This window comes from Heliangelus exortis, chromosome 6, assembly GCF_036169615.1.
Source record: "Heliangelus exortis chromosome 6, bHelExo1.hap1, whole genome shotgun sequence".
Classification (NCBI taxonomy): Eukaryota; Metazoa; Chordata; class Aves; order Apodiformes; family Trochilidae; genus Heliangelus; species Heliangelus exortis.
The window spans coordinates 5,780,563-5,792,967 of record NC_092427.1 but is presented as its reverse complement, the minus strand read 5'-3'; the positions used below and the strand labels follow the sequence as shown (position 1 = coordinate 5,792,967).

General features: G+C 37.0%; 1 protein-coding gene across 2 annotated transcripts in view; it reads left to right on the top strand.

Annotated features, from left to right (window-relative positions):
* The window catches only part of SPOPL (speckle type BTB/POZ protein like), a 35,740-nt gene extending 26,797 nt beyond the window's left edge, over positions 1–8,943 (top strand). Inside the window, exons 8-11 of one of the 2 annotated variants that reach the window (XR_011726450.1) lie at positions 105–227; positions 2,335–2,477; positions 2,562–2,721; positions 4,721–5,244. Coding sequence is in view for 1 of the 2 variants with exons in the window: in XM_071746452.1 (XP_071602553.1) it covers positions 105–227; positions 2,335–2,477; positions 2,562–2,615; positions 4,721–4,865 (465 nt within the window). In the remaining variant the exon portion in view is untranslated. Of the gene's footprint in view, positions 1–104; positions 228–2,334; positions 2,478–2,561; positions 2,722–4,720 lie in introns of both variants that reach the window. The other variant, XM_071746452.1, reaches the window with a different exon arrangement.
* Positions 8,944–12,405: the final 3,462 nt, after the last annotated feature.

The following is a 12,405-nucleotide window of genomic DNA, read 5'->3' as shown; positions in this document are numbered from 1 at the left end:
ATGGTAATACAAAACTTGTAGCATGCATGCAGATGATATTTGATAAGTTCATTTTAAAGTTGTAACTAAATTCAGAGGCTTTTATCAATATTCTTCTTTACCAGAATCGTGTAGAAATAAATGATGTAGACCCTGAAGTTTTTAAAGAAATGATGAGATTCATTTACACAGGAAAAGCACCAAACCTTGAAAAAATGGCTGACAATTTGTTGGCAGCTGCAGATAAAGTAAGTAATTGACTTCTAAGTTCTCATGCTTGATGTTTGGTTTTTTTTGATTTTTATTTTTTTTTAATATGAGAAGCGGATCTCATCAGAGATGGAAGATGGTAAAGAACAGACTTTCTTAGCAGTGGAAACTTAAGTCTGTCTTGCCCAGCGGGGTTGCAGACACTAATTATATTTACTATCCAATTGTTTTTGGCATTTGGAGACCATTAGTATGATTTGCAAAATTAGTCTTTAATAAAATGTATCCTAGATCTTTGTTTTCTTGAAGGGGATTTATACAAGTGTTTGAGTTAAGTGTTCCCTACAGTAATGCTACTTCAGAACTTTAATCTTTTTTTTTCTTCCCTAAAAACTGAATAGTTCAAATCTTTCGTCTCTTCTGTATTGGGATCTTGTCTACTGTATAAGTTGTTGCTCTGGGAAATACTTTTTCCGCTGTGATTTTTGAGAGGACTTCTAACAGCACAGACATTAAGATGAGAATACTCCCTTTCACAACATAATTTACAGTTTTCTAACTTTTTAAAAACTTGACTCTATGCCTTGTTTTCTTTTCTTTACAACTTGAGTTGAAATTTTAGCTATCCACAGAGAACACACTTTTGTCATTCCATGAGGGGGCATAAGTATTTTAGAATCAAGAAAATACTCAGCTCGTTGTGTCTAATCTGTCACACTCTCAGCTGAGAGTATGGCAATATATTAAACTACCTTTGCCATTTCCAAATGGGTTGTGCAATCATATCCTTAATGTTAGTGGTGAAAACTGCCTGTTCTCATAGTGAACCCTAATTTAAGTCATGTAAGCTAAGTCATCCTGGGAGTTAGTTGCAATAAACCATTATCATATTTTTTTTTCTGGCAATTTAATGTATTCTATATTTTTCAAGATCTCTTGACCTGGTACTGCCCTGGCTTTGACTTATCACTCTTCTTTTCATCTCTCATTGCCAACATCTCATCTTCCAAAACTGATGATGTTTTGGCAAGTTTCAGTATACCCTACCGAGAAGGTGAAATGTTGTTATTTTTTGAATGCTGACTTTTATTTGGGACTTAAATGCAGAGAATTATAAGGTTGTCTGCCGTAGCAGGAAATAAAAATGGTGAGCTTGGAGGTTCTTGTACCTTTGTGTAGCAGTTAAAAGCTGCTAGAAACTTTCTGTTATTCCTTATGAATGGGAAATAATTGAAAAATCTGTGTTTTGCATATAACCAAACGTATTACACTGCTGTATTTCCTGGTAGGTACAGATTTGTTATAATTAATATTTCCATTAGAGGCATCCTGAGGAGTAGTAGAGTAATAAAATGAATAGGTCTAGAAACATAGATGTTAGGCCAATATTTTTGCTTTCCTTTAGTGGCACTTGCTTGTTGCACAGAATACTTGCTTATACAAATGAGTGAGTGGCAAATTGAATATATGCCACTTACACATCTAAAATTCTTCTCAGACTTGAAAACTATCTGAAAGGTGCCATAAACTAAATGGGGTGGCTAAGATATCAGTAGACATGTATTACAAATGAATGAAACCTATTCAGACTAAGTCATCCTTGAAAAAAGCAATAGTTTATTTGTGCAAAATATAATATGTAATTACATCAGTTTTCTGGTAGCTGTGTCAAAGTTATGGAAGAAATTAATTCAGAGATAGGGAGGGGGTAAAGTTGTAACAAGCTAGCTTCCAACAGGTTAATGAATTTTACTTTGGATGATTTCATGAAGCATTTCTCTTCATAATTTATCGCCCTTTACTTGGAAATATAAAGCTGACTAATGATGATTTTGATAAAAAGCATATGTAATTTTCTTGCTTTTCCTCCTTTACCAAACTGTAAGGAAAGGAAAACTTCAAAATTATTTATTTTTGTTGTCTTAATATAATTTCTCCCAGTAAAGCCTTTGACATAACACTTATGTCAAACCCAATGCACATCTTGCCATTTGAGCCTGTTGAATTGTGACTTCCCCATTTGGAAGTGGTTTGGTCTGAGCTTGGGAGGCAGCCGGCGTTTTCACCACTGTCTTAAAAACTGTAGAGATAAGGGGAGAGAGAACAAGTTTGAAGAATGATTAGTGTAGTTTTTTCTTTTGTCAGTATGCACTGGAACGGCTGAAGGTGATGTGTGAGGAAGCACTCTGTAGTAACCTCTCGGTAGAAAATGTTGCTGACATTCTTATCCTCGCAGATTTGCACAGCGCTGAACAGTTAAAAGCACAAGCAATAGACTTTATTAACAGGCAAGTAATAACTTTGAGACTCTAAATATACTTATAGTTCTGCTCCGTGTACCTTTTCAATATTAGCACAGTTCTCTCTTGCAGGTGCAGTGTTCTTAGACAACTTGGGTGTAAAGATGGAAAAAACTGGAATAGCAAGTAAGTTTCCCCTGCCTCATGACCTTCTGTACAAACACTGCTAAATAGACTGCAGATCTTGAGAACTCTTGCTTCATTTCCACACTACTGAGGCCAGTCACTGACTGTAAGTAAAGTAGGATTCAGCAGGTGCTACCCCAGTTGTGGTTTTCACTTCCCCTTGAAGTGGTAAGGGAGAGTTAAGTGCCCTCCAGTGTGAGGTCCTAACAACCTGGTGGTCATCCCAGTCCCTAGAGACATATCAGTGGTGTTGAGATGGTGGCAGAAGCCACCACAAAAGAAAGGAATCCATTCTTTTGACTAAGCAAGTGGAGGGGTGGCAACCCCAGTGTGGTTTCAAGACTTACTGAGGTCAATCTGAACCTGCAGTGTTGCCTGAGCCTGCAGTATTTCCAAGGAAAGGAGAGCTGTTGCTCTTTTTTGCCTTTGGCAACATGTTTGTGCACCTTCCCACATGCCAGCACTAGCATTGTTGAGGCCACACAACTTGTTAGTCAGGTCCCCCTGATCTGGCTGACTCTGCAGGTGCTCATGCCTATACTGGAAGTAGGTTGTGAGTGTGTGGCTCAGACCATAGAACTGATTGCAGCATATGCTTAGAACAACTCAAGTGAGTCATGGAACAGCAGCCAGCCAGCTTCAAAATAGCCAGGGACAGGCTGAAGCAGTAAAAGGACAGCAGAGCACTTCTTATTGTCAGAATCCCCAAAGAGGTTAAAAGCTATGTTGTACCAGTTACTTCAAAATTAATGTGCTTCAAAATTGAAAAAAAATTAATAATCTTCACAGTGATAATGATTGTGATGTGGAAAAGGAAGGAGGTGGTAGAAAAGAAGTAAAATGCCCATAGAAAAAACAATAAAGATAAGTCAGCATACATAACAGTGTAAGTTTGTGTTCATTCTCAAGTGATTTTGAATTTACTGAGCTGACTTCCCCCTCTTGGACTTGCTGGAAAAATGTTGGTCATCTTTGCTGCAGCTGTAGCATCTACAATAAATCAGGGAAACTATGTGAGAAGGTCTGGCTTCATTTATTGACTCTGGGCATCAGGGAGTCTGAACTTTGGTATTGTTTCTCAAGGCTTTTTGGCTTTACTTACTGACTTGCAGCACAAGATTAAAGGCTTGCATTAAGAAATCTGGAAAAAGTTTTTTGAGAGCGTGTAGGGTAGGAACAGCCACAGGGTGCTTGTGAGAGGCTTTGGAAAATGCAGGGCAATGGGAACATGATTGATGCATAAACTGTTGGTTCCACATAATAAATTTGTCCTGTGTCCATGTGTCATGCATCCCAACTGGTATAATACTCTTCATGTGCAAAGTGAATTTTATGCTCTCAATTTGTATTATTTCAGAAAAAAAGTAAATATATGCATTGAGTAGTTACATTGCTTTTGATCTCCTGGATGTCCATGTGATACTTGCTGAAATCTGTTGCTTTTTGTATTTGTTAAAAATCAACAGAGGGCATTGAAACCCATTCTGAATGTAGTCCCTGACCTTGTACTGAAGAGAGAATATGTCCAAGTATGTTCCAGTAGTACTCAAACTGTGAGCTTCCAGTGAAAGGTTCTGTAGTCAGGCAGCTAACCTGTCTTCATGGCTTTTTCTAAGCCTATGAACTGCATCATTTTGGCTGCAGTTTCAGCTGTTTCATCTTGTCATCCTTCTCTCTCCCCAGATTGAGCATGCCCTTCTAGGTAACAGGATTATCATGCTTTCCCTTGCTTTTCTTCTCTGTGCTAAACCTCTTCCTCCAGTTTTCATCATTTTTGTTTTGTTTTTCCGGAGCAATTTTAAGGCAGTTAACATGGTGCCCAGTGCTGGATGCCATTTCCTAGCTGAGATCTTGCTGATACTGAGCAGAGCAGAATTAAGTACCCTTTGTCCTACATGTGATGATATTAATACACCCAAATTTTAACATTTTGCTACTTCTTTCCAATGGCATCCTTCCTACCATTCATCCAGGCTGTTTTCTCATCATGCTCAGCTGCACTTCTGCAGCTTCCTTCTGCCTTGCTCGCTCCTCTCCACCCTGTGCATTTGTGCCTTTTGGTTTGGGAAAAATTGTGTGACTCTTCTTAATACTTCTGTTTTCAGCCAAGCAACAGACATAATGGAAACAGCAGGCTGGAAGTCCATGATCCACTCCCACCCTCACTTAGTAGCAGAGGCCTTTCGCGCCCTGGCATCTGCACAGTGTCCACAGTTTGGCATTCCACGCAAACGGCTAAAACAGTCATGAAACCTTCCATGAACTTTAGAGAAATTGAATTGACTCTACTCCTCCATGTCCAGAGGTGTTTTCACAAACCATAACGAGTTTTTGTTATCCTTGTCCACAGAACAGAAGCTGAAAAAGCCTATTGTTTGCTTTTCAGATGGATAATTTATGGTTTAATCCTCAGCTTTAAATTAGACTGATTACTCTAATTCACTGAAAGGCCTTAAATTATCTTCAATGACTCTCTAGTCCATATAGTCTAATGTATCTTTTTTTTATTATTATTTTTTTAATGTGCCTTGTCTTTTTGACTAGGCTCTGCAGGATTGCACTAGCTCCATAATGCAGTAAAGTTGATAACTGAAGATTAATTTTTGAAAGGGATCTTCCATTATTTTCAGAAGAAAAAAAATTATTATAGTTTGGTCCTGTGCTAACTGGAAGGTTTTAACTAGCCTCTCATTAAAAGTGCTTGAACCAGAGGCACGTAAGGTACCCTAGACAAGTGCTAAATATAGAGAGAGCCTGTTTACCTTCAGCAAATGCCTACAGGCTATTTATGGCAATATACTGCTCTGAACATAATTTATTTTTCATTGTGGGGGCAAATATGCAATGGTTTGGCCCAAAAATGTATTTTCATTACGGTTTGTAATGCTTATTGTGTGTGTCAAAACTGTCCAAAAGGTAAAAAAGAAACACAGAATAAACCTCTTGCTTGTGTTTCTTTGCGGTCCATCAAGGAGAGGTTAAAAGAGTTCAGTGTGAAAACAGAATCAGATTGTGTACGGAAAAAAAATATCCCCCATGGATGCTTACATAGGAAAGTAAAGGATGCATAGGATGACCAAATGTAAATTGAAGAAATGGGCCAAATAAGATTCCGAATATGCACTTTTAATGTGTAACTTTTGTATGTTGTGTGGTACATATATATTTTGCTTTTGATGAATTTAATGAGGTACAGGTAATTGTGGCTTAACTTTTTAGATACATTTGAAGATGCCCATAGCCACGTGGGATTTAGTTTTGTTAGAAAAGAAAGGCATGTCTTTTTGAGACTCAATTGAAGGTGGCTGTTGCAAGCTTTCATATTTAAATAACAGAATATTTTCGCTATTTGAAAAAGGCATGGGAATGGTAAAATTTTGAAGGGATTTTTCCCATTTTGACATATGTGCACAGCTTCCATTAACACCTCAGGGGGCTACGTACACACAGAGGAATATTTTCCTGAAATGTCAGATGGTGTTTGCAAGCAGAGGCTTGCTCAGTCTTGCATTTCAGTTATTGTACTAGCATTGTGGATGGTATTGAAATTCTGCATAATGTGAAAAGGATGAAACATTTGTAAACTGCTTGTCATGGGCCAGTTCTTTATTATATGAACCTTAGCTTTAATATCAGCATCCTCAGTGTTTGATTGCTTTGTTTACAATTGGGAGGAAAAGTCTGCAGTAGTGCACACTCTAAATGGTTCCTGAGTTATTACCTTGAGTTTACTGTAATAGTGATAATATGCTGTAGTTCTTTTTTTGGGGAAGACTTGGGTTCAGAAGTGGGGAATGGGAGGAGATCTCACCTAATTTATAAACATATTTGCATAAGGGTTTTAGTTTGCCTATTAAAAAAGTTATGCAGGGAGGAGAGAGGAGGAATTTCAGATTGTTTACTATCTTCAAATCTATCTCCATCCTCATTGAGATTCATTGAATGAGATTTTTTAGAGGAAAGGGTATATAGTTTTCTACTTTGGCATCTAGCAAACCATTAGGAAAGGAAAATTGGAAAAAATGCCCAGTCCAATTTTTAACAATAAAATAACCTGTAAACATGCATTTTCTTCTTGCCTTTTAACTATATCTTTATGATGGAGAAAGTGTAAAATCAGAAATTTTAATAGTACGTAAGGCATCAAATTATATATTTACAGAGATTTATCCTATTATCAATTTCTAAATATTTATCTAAAATAAGATCTCATATGCATTCTTCACAATAAGACATAAAAGTAACTGTTCCCACCACAACAGTGATGGTTTTGCTGCACTGGGGAATGCATTTGGAATATATATCCTCACATTCATCACTGGTAAAACTTGTGGCTCTAACATACAAAGCGACTTGAATATTTAATGCTGTAAGTATTTTCCAGTTCAGCTTGTTCTAAAGTGACAACATACAGTAATCAAATGGAAAGCTTGAGGACTTCTATGAAAACTCTTTTTAAAAAAGCTTAATAGCACACATTGTACCAAAAAAGTGCCAGACATTGTGCTATACTGTTACCTACATTGTAGAGTGTCCACTTTTCAAGTCAGGCAGAAGATACCATACGTAACACTAACAGGAGAAAAACAAAGGTGATAATTGATCTGTTTAGATTTCATTTTATTTATTATGGATGTTTTCCAGTTTTGTCAACTCTTAAGAAGAAGGTAAAACAGTTGATGTATTCTCAAGTGAGTGCACTAATTATTGACTTCTTTTCTTTAATTTACTACATGCAGTGTTCTCACTGGAACAGGATAGCTGGTAATTACAACCTTCTCCTTCAGATTCAGTTGCTTGTTTTTTATTCCCCACATCTCAAGAGCTTCCTACAAAACCTCAGCTGTAAGTTCTAAGTGCAGCAGATACAAAACGAGCTGATAGAATGGACAGGGTTTTTTTCAGGCTGAAATCTTAAGGGGTTGTTGTTTGGTTTTTTTCATAGTTTTATATAAAGATAAGGAATCAAATGTATGAAGGTGCCATGTTTTGGCTTGCCAACACTACTCCCTCAGAGATATGTGAACCATCACTTCCATGCTTTTCTGGGGAGAACCCTGCATGTGTTCTGTGTGTGTGTGAGTGTGTGTGTATGGCTGTGTGGTGTTTTTTGTCAAGAATGACTTTCTAAAAATAAGGACTCAATTTGCTGTTAAAATGCTAGTATGTATTATATATAAACATTTTTTTTTCCATTTGAACCTCTCCTAAGGAGATGCTTTGGATGGAAGATGCTTCAATAAATAATCCTTATTTCCTAGTCCATTTACTGCATGCAGAAATATGAACACATTGTGCCTTTTTTAGGAAACTGTTGTAGTGAAGGGAAGATTTAACAGGATACAAGATCTTTGTAAAAGGTATTTTTAAAGGTGAAGGAGAATGCTATTTGATCCATGATTGAGGTGTTATAAATTGCCCATTTGAGCTCTGTTGCATGTTGATTCCTGCTTCCTAAATTCAGTTTCACAAAGATAGAAACAACACAAATGTGGAATAAATATTACAGATGCAAGTCGAGTAATGGTATATTTTAGTGAACATGTGAAAATATTTGCTGTTACAAGATACGTGTATGTCAAAATGTGATAATCATGGACACAAACTGTTTTATAAGTTACTCTGGTTCTGATGTCTTTCTAAACATTGAGTATTTAGTATAAAATTCACCTTTGCACTGAAGGTCAGTAGAAGGCTTACATGGAGATTATGTTCCTTTTAGATCCTCATGAAAAGGTTTCTCCTTTGGGAGAAGAAAATGATGTGCAGTATTTGAAACTGTTTCATAAAAGTCAGTGAATTGCAGTTGTGAGGTATTGCTGCCTGAAATATTGTTGACTTTTCCAGTTGGCTAAAATTCCTGCGCTTAACTGATTTTTTTTTTTTTTTTCTGTAATTGACAAATGGAATGTTAACTGTCATCTTTGTCTGGTGTTGATAGCATATTTAGTGCAGAGTTTGGCTCAGCTGGCAAGACACTGACTTTGTCTCATAACTTGGCTTCTGCGTACAGTAAATGGACTACGTTTGTAAAGGGAATTCACAATTTCCAGTGGTTTGCAAGGAACTTCACCATATTTGTAACCTGGTTTTTGAAGGCTTAAGATCAGCGAGTCCTGTTTTAGAAATTAAAGCAGTGAAATGACTTTAGACCTGTTTTGGGGTGGAAATGATTAAAAGAATTTGGACGTGTAAACAGTTGTATCAAACCATCTAGCCTTTTTTTATCAGCTGATGTTAATGGTGAAATACTTTTTGTACCTTGTTGCTGAAAATATTTTTGCATTTCAGCACATCAAGTTACAATAAAGTTGTTACTTATACAGAATGTGTCTCTCTGGCTTGTATTTGGTTTTTTGTTTTTATTTTATTTTATTGTACTGTGTAAGTTCACAGTGGCAACTTCTGCTTCTCTCCTTTCAGAAGGGTATTTTACCAGCTGCCAACCAGTCCTGTGTAAAATATAATGCTGTTTATTTAGAAACCTTTTTGGGGAGGATCATATTGCATCTTGCTCTGATCTCTGTTAACTTGGTTATTTTTCCATTTTGACCTTTTCAATTGACTGAGAGCTCTGAACAGCTTAGAACTCATTTATCTGAGAAGTGACTAACTCTGCACTGGCTGTGTCAGAACTGAGACTCGGTGAGAAGAGTTGGTCCCGTGGTAATGAAGATGGCTGTCATAATTTCTGAGAGATTTGCTGTCTTTTTTTCTACCTACCACTGAAACCAGTCTTACTTTTTTTTTCCAAGGAGTACAGGCTTATAAGGGCCACATACAACAGGAATCTTGCATTTGTTACTGGAGAAGTGGTATGTAAGAATAATCTATATGGGTAGTTCATGGGGTTTGACATGTTTATAGGTTTTTGCAAAGATATGTAGGACTGTTATCCGCTGCTCTATCCATGTGTCTCTGGATGCAATAAACTCCAGAAAACAACAGTGTCAAGGTAGGTTACTCCACAGTTACTCAGCTTAAAGTTTCTCATGAGGTTTATGCCAACAGTGACAGAACTTAACACCTCACAGGCAGCTTCAGTAACCTCCAAAGGAAACATGACTGGTTACCACTGTGAGTGGGAATCAGAATTATTTGTGCAAGCTCACATTTTTGAACTGAGCTTCAACTTGCAGGTGAAGAATGTTGAACTTCAGTTTTTGTTTGTTTGGGGTTTTTTTTTTTTTGGTTGTTTGTTTTTTTTCTGGGTCATTTGTTTACCTTGTCATCTTCCAAGAGTTTTCTTTGGATTATATTAGCATTGATTAAAAAAGCACGCATTTTCCTTCTAAAACAAATTCTGCAAGTCTTCTGTGTGGAAACTGGGCACATAAAGTTTTTCCTCCATTTAGTCAATGCTTTTGCTAAAACAAACGTATTTTACAACAAAAATATTATTGGTGAGTTTTTCTTTAGCAGCTTTCTGAGAATTCTCATTTGAAGGTCCAGTGTATGTCCTTTCTCTTCTTTTAAAAGCTCCAGTGATGAATCTCAGTTGGTAGGACAGTCTATTGAATAGAGTAAAAAGTCTCTCTCACTGTACAGAGCTGCCAGCCCTGCCATATGCTGAAGCACAATTTGGTGTCCTACTAAGCTTAAGCTGCCCCTGTTAATGCCTCTGGAAGAAAAGTATTTCAAAGTGCAGCCTAAGCAGTCACAGGTGAGAAGTTTTTATTAAAGTGTGTCTTTGTGTCACTTTTCAAAACTTAGAGTCTTTACTGGCTAATTCTGACAATTTTCATCTTAACTTCATGAAGAATTCTGATTTATTCTAGGACTCTTCCTAATTTACTGTTTTATTTAATAAAGATTTCAGTAAGTTTATATTCTTCCATATAGAAAATAACCAACCTTTTAATATTGTTTTTCTGGTTTCTGTTTTTGGTTACTTATTACTATGTAAGTTAGTATTGCCTATTCCCCTGCCAATTTTAGTTGTATGTTAAGTATATTAATGGTCAGACTGTTTTTGTCATACTCAAATAGCTTTGCACTTAACATTGTCTTAGTATGGTGATAGAGGAAATGATCTTAATGTTAAAATTAATGTATTTTTGAACAGTGTCTGCAAACTTCTTGGTGATTTTCCACTAGAGGAACATGTTTTTATTGTCCTCTATTTTGAAGACTCTTCCTTTGTTCTCTCAGAGAAAGCAGGAGGAAATACAAGCACAGAAGTGGAGTGAAGCATTTTGGATGTATGATGCAAAGGACTTGCTTTTTCCACTACAAGCACTGCATCTAGGCAAAAAAACCCAACCCAGATTCAGCTGTGAGTGCTTTGGAAAAAAGGTGGCATTCCAGTGGCTGTCAAACAAGTTATATTTTAAACAGTATATGAAATCGATGCTTTTTAGTGTAAAATTGAGTTTTGTGTGAGTCAAGTATAAATAATAGAAATGAGTTTGTGATTCAAGACTCGGGAGGAAAAAAATAGTTTTGTAGAGTTTGCTTGGCCTTGGCTTGTAAAGAAATTAACAAGAGTGTTCTGAGTTCTCAGTTAAAGGATTTTGAAGGAGCCTTAGAGCTGGAGCAATACACAGGAATCATCCTATAAAGCAGAAAGTGGATTTGACTTCTTTGGAAAACATGACCTGACACTAACATTTTTATCTTCCATTCTTAGTAGAATATGGAGAATTACAATATTTTTGTGCAGGTACTGCCTTTCAATCAAGGGTATGTATATAATAAGTTTAAACCTGTCCTTTCCTAAACTTATGCATGTTTCATGTGTTGGCAGTGATAGTCATGGAGAAAATAAATTGCACCACATCAAGCTTTGCACTGCTGATGGGGATGGAGGTAGCTTGGGCTGCATTTTAAGCAGTTCTGCTTTTTGACTTCCCACATTTCTCACTGCATAGCTGACTGAGCCATTTCAGTTAAGAAAGGTAAATTTTTGAAGTATATGCAAAAAAGACTAATGTGGTGACTTCTTAAATCATAAAAGCTTTGACTGCAGGTTAACCTGCTTCAGCTTTCTAATTGTCAGGCAAACTGTTAAATCTTTTCATTTTTAAGTTGGTAATTTTCTCTAAGCTTTAAAATTAGTTTTGTCTGTAGCAAGTTTTCTAACCCAGCTGTGTTAATTTTATAAATCTTGAAATTTTAAAACAAACCACTTTTTTTTCCACTGATGCATTCAACTAAATAGTCTGGCCACCATGGCCCAGCAGAGGGTAAATCTTGCTGGGGGTGTTGCACCATCCCCCAGATGAAAATCTGTGATGCTTTCCCTAGAGCTCACACCATATGTTTTAAAAGAGAAGAGGGAAGTATATTAATTTTTGCATCTTTTCCTGTCAGCTCCTGCAGATGGGCTGTTCCTCTCAGACACACGTGGGAGTTCTTGCACTGCCAAGACTTCATTTCTCTGTGTTTTATTATGCTGGATCAAAAGTCCACACCAGTATGAGTGACCTGGGGACGGTGAGCCCAGGGCAACACACAGAGGAACATGAGATTTGTTTGCCTTTTTCTCTGCTCTTCTTGGAAGGGCTGACATGGGGAAGAGGCTGAGCTGCTGAAAGTGCAGCTGAAGTTAACCAGAGCAGCTTCTCAGCTGCCTCTTTGCTGTTACATTAAAGATATTCAAATGCTCTTGGCTGTTACCATGAGGATAAATAACACCTTGATGTGGATTTGTTGGTCACCTTTTCTGGGCAAGGTGAATTTATGAGGGGTAGCTATGGAGCAGTGTGGATGTCTTTTTGAGTGTAGCTTTTTTTTTTCAAATGTCTTCTTTTTCTGTTTGGGTTTTTTTTAGAACAGGTGAAGGCATCCT